The 10,818-nt window shown below is 35.3% G+C and overlaps 2 protein-coding genes and 1 pseudogene across 2 annotated transcripts; all 3 read right to left on the bottom strand.

The window, feature by feature from the left end:
* Positions 1-3,623: 3,623 nt before the first annotated feature.
* On the bottom strand, positions 3,624-4,781 carry LOC132169417 (F-box protein CPR1-like; annotated as a pseudogene).
* An 856-nt stretch (positions 4,782-5,637) lies between these two features.
* On the bottom strand, positions 5,638-7,120 carry LOC132169416 (glucan endo-1,3-beta-D-glucosidase-like). The gene is made up of 4 exons (XM_059580452.2): positions 7,047-7,120; positions 6,157-6,185; positions 5,810-6,053; positions 5,638-5,674 (listed from the first exon to the last, which is right to left on the bottom strand). The coding sequence occupies exons 1-4, from the start codon at positions 7,111-7,113 to the stop codon at positions 5,649-5,651; spliced, it is 366 nt and encodes a 121-aa protein (XP_059436435.1). The 5' UTR covers positions 7,114-7,120; the 3' UTR covers positions 5,638-5,648.
* A 2,433-nt stretch (positions 7,121-9,553) lies between these two features.
* LOC148588113 (uncharacterized) lies at positions 9,554-10,036 on the bottom strand. Its single transcript, XM_088514114.1, has one exon. It carries the CDS (start codon positions 10,034-10,036, stop codon positions 9,554-9,556), a length of 483 nt encoding a protein of 160 aa, XP_088370240.1.
* Positions 10,037-10,818: the final 782 nt, after the last annotated feature.

The raw sequence follows: 10,818 nt of genomic DNA, 5'->3' as shown, positions 1-10,818 counted from the left end.
AATTTAAATCAATCCCATGAAATTTTTTTAACGATGTGGTGTAAAACACTATTTTATAGCATTCAATAGAAATTTGACACATCACATAAAAATACCAAATAGAATAGAAATGAAAACACCTTCTCCTTAATTCAAATCAATCTCATGAAATTTCTATAAGGATAGTGTAAAATTCTATTTTACAGCTTTCAATAGAAATTTGACATATTAGGTAAAAACACCAAATAGAATAGAGATGAAAGCACATTCTCCTTAATTCAAATCAATCCCAACGCCCACCACCCATCCCCAAACCCTCCACCCACCTCTTAGCCCCTGACACCAGAGTCTCCAAAACCAATCAAGACGGTGGAAAATGAGAACACATTTTCCTTAATTCAAATCAATCCCAACGCCCATCAGCCATGCCCAAGCTCTCCACCCACCTCTGAGCCTTCAACACCAGAGTCTCCAAAACCAATCAAGATGGTGGTTCCAGTGGTTTTTTCAATTGGTATTTTGTTTACAAGGTATTTTGTCAAGAGAAAGAAAATTATTTGGTGTGAAGGGTTATATTATTTTTTTTGGTGTTCCAAGCCGAGGTGTTGCATCCTATTCAATGGTGCTACTCCATAACATGATTGAAGTAATTTTCAAAAACGTAATAATCCTTCAATTTCAAGACCTAGCGATTTTTATATCTCAATTTGATTCCGAATTCAACTCGATTGGAATTGTAAATGGCATATTGTGGCCTCACGTTTACTTTCCTTTATAATTTGTCTATTTGTTTGCAGTTGGCAGAGGAGAGTCAAACGAGACAAAGCATCAGCGCAATCCCTTCAATTTCTTTTGAAAAGAATAGCCACACATCTGCTATTTTTATTTTTTATTTTATTTATTTTATTTTTCAGCTCTTCGCATTAATAAACCCTTTAAACTCAACAATATTTCGCATTTAAGTCGAAAATTACAATTTTCTGTATTTTCTTTACAGAAAATTGTAATTCTCCCTCTAAGTTTTCCTAGAAAAATCAACTTTAAAATATTTTAACTTTTTATATCATATAAATAACTTTTTATTACTCTTCAAACAAAAAAACCCGCTAAAAAAAAAATTAAAAAAAATTCACTTTCTCATACAATTTTTTTTTTTTTTTTTAATTTTTATTTTTAAGAGGAAATCATTCCAGTCTCAAGGATCACGAATATAAAGCTCTTACATCACAAGAACAAAAGCTCTGAGAAAATCATAGCCGAAGCTACAAGGTTACAAGTCGTAGATATATAAATAACAATCTAATATACAAGACCTATCTGTGACATCAAAATCCGCTAACCCATAACGAATTACAACAGGTCGTAAATCAGGAAATTATTCACATCCTCAACCCAATAGGCCAAGACCACAAAATACAGGGAAAACGGAAAAAACATTGAAAAAAAAAAAAAAAAAAAAAAAAAAGCACAGAAGCCCACAAAACACCACCGGTCGAAGGCTGCTGGATGATTCTAGCCAGAAAGTGGAAAAACCACGCACAGGCACGTGCGAGTCAGATCCGTCGTGGAGTTGTTGGAATCATAAACGACAGGTGCCGTTGGAAGTGGGCAGGGCCGGTGCACGCGGTGGAGTGGCGTGTGTCGAGGTGGGTTTGACGGATGAGACGTAGATCGAACTTTGAATAGTCCAATCCAAGAACCCCATCAACCCTAGAAAAAAAACACGACAGAAATGGTGGACGGCACACCCAATGCGGTAGGGCTTGAGCAGGGGGGAAGAGTCGGGGAAGGGAGGGGGGAGAGGCCCCCAACTGTGTGGCTATGGTTTTAATTGGCTTGTTTAATTAATTGTTCTTTATTGTTCATGTGGAATTATATATATATATATATATATATATATACATCAATTACATTTTATTACTATTAAAGAAAGAAAAAAAAAAAAAAAAGCTTTACTAAACACAAATTAGGGTTTTGAGGTTTGAGTTGTTTTGCGTAACAATCAAAAATTCATACAAATCAGCAAATTAGAGTCTACCAAAAAACAAAAAGGCAATGCTATCGATCAACTTCATCTGTGCAATTGCAATTGAAAAAAAAAACTCAAGAAAATCGTAAGAGATATTTAGCTCTATCCAAATTAATTATAAAATATCTTAAGAGATATGGTTATTTGAAAATTAGGTTCTTTTGAGCATTTGAATTGACCCCTAGCCTGTGAGCCCTTAGTTCACTCTGCTTTTCTCTGTTTCCCATCAGGAATGCTTATACGAGCCAAAGCATCAGCTCGATCCCTTCAATTTCTTTTGAAAAGAATTAGTAGCCACACCACACCACACATCTGCTACCGAAGAGAAAGGAAGGCAATTTCCTCTCTTTTTTTCATCTCTTTGCATTAATAAACCCTTTAAACTCAAGTTTAATGATTGAACAATATTTCAACATTTAAGTATAAAATGCAAAAAAATGGTACAAACTAAGGTATGAAAATGCTTTCTTTAACAAAGAAAATATATATGCATATTTAAGCCATTATCATATAGTATAGTCAAATGTTCGTAGCTAGAGTTAAGGTCAAAGGTTCGAGGATCCAACATCGACCGCTCTTCACTAGGGTTTTAGCTCAAATGTTCGATCACTAAGCAAAAAGTTAAAATTCTTATTTCTAATAAACTTAGCAAACCCATTGACCCTCCCAAAGCTAATCACAACCTTAGTAAACACTCGGCTTACTACACTTATGTTGTCTATGACTGGGTTTAATATCATTTCAACGCAATTTAAAAAAAAAAAACTGAACATTAGTAAGAACCATTAATGATCGTGGTTTCCACAAACATCTGGCTTCTACAAGTTTAACTTTAAACTAAGTGTTGTTGGGATTACACTATATTTATGTAGAATTCAGTGGAAAAATCAACGGTGTGGTTTTAGATTGGGATTAGTACACATAATGCTTTTGAAATATTAGAGGTAATTGTACATGTAAATGAGTAATCTTATAAACCACATCGGATGATTTTAAGACATTTGTACGTACCATTAGCTCTAATATTCCAAAAGCATTCTGTGCGTGAGTCCCTATTAAAATTGTAGATTCTAAAACCATGAGATTGATATTTCCACTGAAATCTACATAATTATAGTGTAGTCCCCAAAAATTTTGATCTAAAGTTGAACTTGTAGAAGCTAGATGTTAAGTGAGTGGACATCAAGATCGTCATCCTTCAATTTACAGTCGAGGCTAAGATCCTTGTCTTGTTGAACAAGAAAATTACAGGCTGAATTCTTGACAAAGCTTTAACACAAAAACAAATCAACCCAAAAATTCCCAAGGAAATCATGATGTTTCCCTGAAGATATTCTTCCTAACAAAACTGAAAATTCTCTTAAAAAGCAAACAGAGAGAGCCAGCAAAAGTAACAAAAATCCCACAATGTAATTCAGAACCGAATCCCCCATGTGTTCTGTTCTTTCTATGTGCCCACCAAAAATATCAAAACCCAATGCCCACAAAAATTTCTCCCTTAACTTTACAACCAAAATAAATAAAAATAAAAATAAAAACTTTAGCCCATATATTCCCATCTATTCATTCTGTCATCCCAAATGAAAATCAAACGCCAACAAATAAACCCCCAATTTCATCCAATCTCTAATTCTATCATCCCATCAAGGAGAAGGAGGCTTCCCACAACAAGAAGGTTCAACTCGCATTTTTCGATCCTTTTCTGAATCTCGACAATCCTGCTTCTTTTCTTTTTTGTGTTATAACAATAAAGTTTCCCTGAAAACTCATGCATCAAAACCTCTTCGCCATTGTTTGAGAGGGCTAAAGGCTTGGAGTAGGAAGGAGTTTGTTGTGGACTATGCGGCAACCTATAAAGCCGTCTCCAATTGCTCGCCGCCACCCCGTACTCCTTCATCACCCAAACGTCAAAAAATTGTTCACAATTAGCCTCCCAAACACACAGGCATCCTCCCAAGACCACCAAATGTGTATTGTATTCGAATGCGCAAGATTTAATTTTAATCGGAAGTGCATGCACTCGAAATTTCTCGGTGCTGAGATCGAATGCGATAATGGCACTTGTTAACCCACTCCGACCAGCCACCCAATGCAAAGCACCGTTCAAGGAAGCCGAGCAATGCATATGCAAATACAAATCCTTGCGAGGCCATTTGTCTTCCACCCTTCTCCAAGAATTTCCTCTAAGACTATATACAAGATGACCAACTTCGGCGACACGTGCAAGATGTGGCTGGGGCTTCAAAATCCTTACAACCTTGTAGTCGTCGTTGATTTGGTCATACCCAAATGCTACTTTGAACAGATAATCATCAGGAATTTCTATGGGCTTAAAGGGTAACTTTTTGTATTTTCTGATCAATGGATTCCAAATCACTATCTCATTGGGATATATGTTTCTTTCTTCAATATTGGAGCAACAAAAGGGACAGATATGGAGGCAAACCAGGCCGTTGCAATGGCCTACAATTTTAATGAACGTATTTGTTGGATGGTTGAATGGCCGGTAGATCTGCACTGGCTCGCTGAACCGTTGCTTGTCGGAAAAGTTTACCTAGTATTAAGTCTGCGGCAGAATTGCGTTGTTTGCATCTGCAATGAGAGCGCGTTCTCGGTTGGTCTCAATGGAGCGATTGAGGTGCATCTTGATGAAATCTGGGTCGTTGATTACAACAAACCATGCCTTGGAAACGCATTGAAAACGCAGCGGAGGTTTGACGAGCAGTAGAGAAAGTATTTCGGTGATGAGCTCTTGCGGGAGTATATTCGTCATTCTTCCGTTCTATAGGTTTTGCAAGTTTTGGCAGCCTAAGAAGTTAACCTGGAAAATATATGGTTGAGTGAAGTCCGTACAATGGGGTGATGGATTTTCCTGTAACAAAACTACAAAAGGCAATGATAGGACTAGTACAAGTATAAGACTAACACTGCAGGGGATGCGTGAGCAGCAGGGCAAGCAGTGGTAGTGGTTGTATGCAACACTGCAGGGGATGAGTCCAACTCCAACTCAACTCAACTCAACTCAATTCCTTTACATTTCCTAGGCTTCGGGCTGATAGATTGGTTTCTTATTCAAATTAATTATAAAATATCTTAAAGAGGGGTTTTTTTTATTTTTTCACTCCTCTGCTTTTCTGTGTTTCGCAGGCGAATTTTGGCTGTGGAGTCCGGCGACTTTCAGCAGATAGAGGCAACTTCTGGTAGCTTTCTTCTTAAATATTCACTGAATATTTCAAATATCTAAGAGTATTTTTGGAGAAAAGAAAGTTACAATTTTTACAAACATGTTGGATGTTGTTCCTAATATTACATGTACGTGATGCTGATGTGATGAGATGCCACATTTGGGTGTGTAGCAGATAAAAACCAAAAGCTAAATAGTAAACAAAAAAAAAAAAAGACTGCTAAGTTAAACATTAATTCCTTTTAATTTAACCTTACAAGAAATCAAATAAGTTCATGGAAGTTGATAAAACTCCACATCTTGTGAGAAAACTACATACAGAAAAACTCTAGAAGAAGCACCTTGTTAATGCATGCATACACCAAAATAAAAGACTTCAAAGGAAAACAAGAACCAAGGAACAGCAGATTATTGTGGTTTAAAAACACCCATATTGCATATAAAGTGCCTGCCCAGCTAAGCATAAGTGCAGCAATCATTACCTGCAAAATAATTCAGAACCCAGAAAAGAAAATTAACTTTACATAATAAACATGGCAAAAAACAGTGAAATTAACACCATTTTTTGAAAATGAAATGAAATTCAAAGTGAAATGAACACCATGACACGAGATTACTTGGATCAGTGAGAGTGATGAGAGCAGAGCTGATGAAGTCACAGTTCCAGCTGTTTTGGCCCATCTGTTTGTAGTAAAGATTCATGACAACAGAAGCATGGTGAATGAGGGTGTTGGGTAAAAAGCATGGGCCTCCTTCTTGTATCAGCTTGCAATCTTTCAGTTGATCGCAGGAGAAGTTGATGTTTGCTGTCAGTTCTGCATCGCTTGAAGAAGGCTTGGCAACACACCAGCTACTATTCCCCTGCTACAACATTATAAGATGATGAAGTAAAGAACAATTCTCGATTGTGATGTTTTGAGGTTTATTAATGGTGTGAAATATTTGGTCTTGGATTTATTTGTACCTTTGCATTAGCATGCTTCAGAGGCCCTTCTGCCCAAAAACATAAACAAAGAGTGTAATTTGCATTACTTAAGCCATGATCTATACCAGATGGCAAATCATTTGAAAAAAAACTACAAAAAATTATATTGGGCAGAAAAAGAAGTTGGCAGCAGATTCATGATAATTCCTTCCTGAACTTCAAGAATGGAGGGGTATAAAGAAAGAACTCATTGAGAGATACCACCATCTAGAATCAAACAAAGGATAACCAAAACATTGTTAAATTTGAGTAAAATAGTGATCTTTACTCCCATGCAGACCATTGAGGACCAGGGTCTTTTTTTCAAACTAAAAGGGCTGAAAGTGAATATCAAAATACCTATTTTATTTGGGCGTAACTATAATAACACTTTTTCACAAGAAACTAATGACAGAATGACGTAGATGGTGAGAACTGCAGACACTCCAAGCCATAGCCTGACCTAGGCTCCCGTCATGACATCACGCTATACTTTCGGATGAACAATAAAACACATGTAACCAAAAGTTACTGCTAATTTTCTTTGGCTAATATTGCAGCTAGTTGCTCTGTTCTAGAGGTAAAAGTAAAACTCATGATTTCCATATCTTTTCCTCTGAAATCTCGCTGGTCGAACAAGCATTACAGAAAACCCATCACAAAGTTATCAAAGAAGCAAAATCCTTTAACATTAAAAAAAAAAAAAAAAAAAAAAAAAAAAAAAAAGAAGCCAACCCCATTTAGATAACTAGAAGAATTAATTAACAAGATGAAAAAAAGAAAAGAAAAAAAGGCATGATAATCAAGGAATGGCCCTTAGACACAAAGTGTATACACTAGATTAAGTATAAAGTTGCTACTCTAAAAAGGCAAAAGATTGATACTTTTACCTGAATTGAGGGACAAAAGCAGAAGGAAAAGGAGGGGAATGGAACGTGAAAGAGCTGATTTAGCCATCTCTGCAGACTCTGTGAATGTGATTGTATGAAGATTCTGAAAAATCAATTAAATAATGGTGGGGGTTCACACTTCACATACATATATATAGTCTATATATAGATGATCTCTTAATTGATATTCCCAGACTTAAATTTGTTACTTCCACTCCAGAGTTCAACCAATTATTAATCTATTTTAAACGGAAACAGTGTGAAAGTAGTGAAAACATCCTTGGCTGTAAAAATTAATTTCCTAAATGTTCAACGGTTGTTTCAATGGGAAATCTTTTGAATTAGAAGATGAAACGAAGGGGAAGATCGATGGCTGTAAAAATCACCTACGCTCGTGCTCACAATAGACGTTGTAAACGAAGGGGAAGACGCTGTAAAAATCATGACACGCAACAAGATATATGTAAAGGGTCTATATAAATGGTGGGACGTGGTCAAAGTCCACGCTATATACGGCTTAGAATGTAACTTATTTTAGTCAATTTTAACGTCAGTTAGTCACTAATTAATGTGGTATTTTAATTAAGTAACGGTAGAGTGGCCGGCTGGCCGGAAAGACATTGATCAATAACAGTAACGGTCACGGCCAATTATATATAATATATCCAATGAAATAAAATCATCAAAATAATATATAGGTCTTGATGATAAGGTTTTACCCAAGTGGTTATTGAAATTAATTGATCTTGATGATAAGGTTAGCAAAGCAAAGGACAAATTTTTCAATAATCATATGCTTAGTTAGTTTTATTAAAAATGCATGTAAAAATTACATGTTTTAAAGACAGAAGTGTGTTTAATAAACTAAATTATAAGAATTTACTATAACCCAATTTGGAGAAAAAATTTATTCCAAAACAAATGAGAAATGATAAACTAAATCATATGCTTCGTCATGGTATTATCAAAAGAGAAATGATACACATATTTGCACTTCCACACTCACACTCCTTAATGTGGGAATGAAAATTACCATTAGACACAAAATTTACTAATGATCTATTTAAAATCTAATTGTGATTTTCAATGCCACGTCAAATTGATAATCACATGTTTTCCAGTGCTGATGTCATATAGGGGTGAAAGCAGTTAATAACCCAAATTGCCACAAATTAACCGTTTTTTAAAAGAAAATTTTTTTAAAAAAAATCATAACAACGTCGTTTTTATGGTAATACAATAATGCCCTACTACATACGAAATCTTTTCTATATTTATATATATGCAAAAACCGCTAACCGTAACCGCATAGGCGGTTAGCGATTTTTTCAAACCCCTTCAAAAGTGATTAGCAGTTAGTGCGGTTAGTAACCGCCCGCCCTTTTAGCCCTGAATTGCCAAAGGCAATGTAGAATGCAAAAGTTATCTAAAGTGGCCGGTTTGCCTAAAAAGAAAGAAATACTTTATGAGGGTCCCAATTTCGGTTTTGGTTTGAATCTTAAATCTTAATCTTTATAATCAAACATGATACTAATTGTTTCATATATTGCTATAAACCTTTTTTTTTGTTTTTTGTTTTGTTTTTTTTTTTTTTTTTAACTAAAAAAAAAAAAAAATCAGAGTGGTCAATTAGAGTAACTATATATTATACTTGGACATGATCATAGTAGTATCGGCTCGTTGGAAACTGCACAAGAAGGGCCTAGACGATGAGAGTCGCAGGAGCTCATTTAAGTCCGATTGAGTTATAATCTAACCCAACTCTATAAGGACAGATATAGGACCAAAAAGGGCTAATACTAATCAGGTTTAAAAATTTTCTTTACGGGAGTCGAACCCCACCCTAATACTTGTTTAACCACTTAAGAATTTCTTTGAGATATATGGCCATAACTTACCTATTGTTTTTCATGACTGCACTTTTACAGTTCACTAAGTCTTTTACATGACCCGAAAATGTTTAGCAAAACAAACATTATATTTAAGTGATGTGAGATGATATATGGGGGTTACTAATTGGAAAATTTTTATTTTCTTTTTTCTATAATTTTCAGAATTTTTTAGATTATGGCTTTCTTTCTCTAGTACTCACGTTGACTCTATGCGGACGAAGTGCTCTTCACTTTTTTGGCGAAAAACTTCCTTTTACGGAGCTCCGTTAGGAATGCTCTAAATGATGTTGATCGATATTAAAATTAAGGGTAATAATTTGTATTCACAGGTTAGGTTTGGGTCGTGTGAAGACATATATATAAGACTATATCGGTCAATTTTAACCTTTTAATTTTGTATTGAATTTGTATCGGAGTTCTCGGGTCATTTCAAAAATTGGTTGTTATTATATATGTCATTGTGAGTCGATTTGAAGCAATGTATATAAGACTATATAAGGTCAACACATCACAAACCCACAATGATAGAGACAAGATTAGAGTTAGATAGGCTTTAATAGTTTTTTTTTTTTTTTTTTTTTTTTGAATTGGGATTCATTAAACGAGCTAAAAAGCTCAGCTTTCAGATAATATAATAGAGAGCACACTCGGAGGAAACAACTCCCGCCATTCTTGCGTAGCATCATACCCGAGACCCAGCTTGGCCAGTTGGTGGGCAGCACCATTTGCAGATCTGCCAACATGATGAATACCCCACCCATTCCAGTTTTGCAGTCTCTCCTTTGCAGCATTCACTACCTGTCCATATGAAGTCCAACATCCATCTTCCCTTTGCAGCATTTGAACAACTTCTAATGAGTCCCCTTCAAACAGAACATGCCGCAATTCCAGCCTTTGAGCCAACTTCACTGCTTCCCATGCTGCAATGGCCTCGGCCATGGTTGGGTCCTGTATATACTCTTTGCGTGTGCAGAACATGGCAACAGCTCCTCCGTCATGATCCCGAACCACTACACCCACTCCCATTCTGTTCCTTAAAACCATGTAATCATCGTTTATCTGGCCGTACCCAAATGCTAATTCTAAATCATCTTCCATGACTTTTTATTATTATTTAAAATAAAAATAAAAATAAAAAACTACAAAACAAAACCTTTCACTTTCACATACAAAAAACTTAAAACTTTTTTTTTTTTACTTTACTTTATATAACATCAATCATATTTTATTACTATTAAAGAAAAGAACTCGCCTCAAAAAGCTTTACTAAACACAAATTAGTGTTTTGAGATTTGAGTTGTTTTGCGTAACAATCAAAAAGCATGCGTTTGAATTAAACAAATCAGCAAATTAGAGTCTATCAGAAAACAAAAATCCATTGCTATAAATCAACTTCATCTGTGCAATTGTTATTGAAAAAAAAAAAATTATGAAATATCTTAAGAGATATTTAGCTCTATCCAAATTAATCATAAAATATCTTAAGAGATAATTTTATTTGAAAATTAGGTTCTTTTGAGCATTTGAATTGACCCCTGTGAGCCCCTAGTTCACTCCTCTGCTTTTCTGTGTTTCCCATCTGGAAGCGATAATGGCCCAGACTGAAATGCTTATAGCCTAGACTACTATGTATACCATCTACGTTCAATTTAAATGGAAAATAATTAGAAATATATATATAAGCCATTATCATATAGTATATATAGTAGCTAGAGTTAAGGTCGAATATTAGAGGATCCAACATCAAACGTTTGATCAATAAGCCAAAAGTTAATGTTGAAATAATGATGATGTGGGAATAATAGCGGAAGCAAGAGAGGGAATGAACATAAAGAACTTACGAGTGGTTCGGTGTTAGACACCTACGTCCACCACTCGGA

This window comes from Corylus avellana, chromosome 1 (assembly GCF_965113065.1).
Source record: "Corylus avellana chromosome 1, dhCorAvel1.hap1.2, whole genome shotgun sequence".
Lineage (NCBI taxonomy): Eukaryota > Viridiplantae > Streptophyta > Magnoliopsida > Fagales > Betulaceae > Corylus > Corylus avellana.
The sequence above is the reverse complement of the archived record's forward strand: the minus strand, read 5'-3'. Positions and strand labels throughout refer to the sequence as shown.

Bases quoted from the DNA above. Each gene is read 5' to 3' on its own strand.
- LOC132169416 (XM_059580452.2), bottom strand. From the start codon at position 7,113: ATGGCTAAATCAGCTCTTTCACGTTCCATTCCCCTCCTTTTCCTTCTG. The intron at 6,186-7,046 runs GTAAAAGTATCA...GTTTTTGGGCAG, and splicing joins GCTTTTGTCCCTCAATTCAG to AAGGGCCTCTGAAGCATGCT. The intron at 5,675-5,809 runs GTAATCTCGTGT...ATTATTTTGCAG, and splicing joins CATCACTCTCACTGATCCAA to GTAATGATTGCTGCACTTAT.
- LOC148588113 (XM_088514114.1), bottom strand. From the start codon at position 10,036: ATGGAAGATGATTTAGAATTAGCATTTGGGTACGGCCAGATAAACGAT.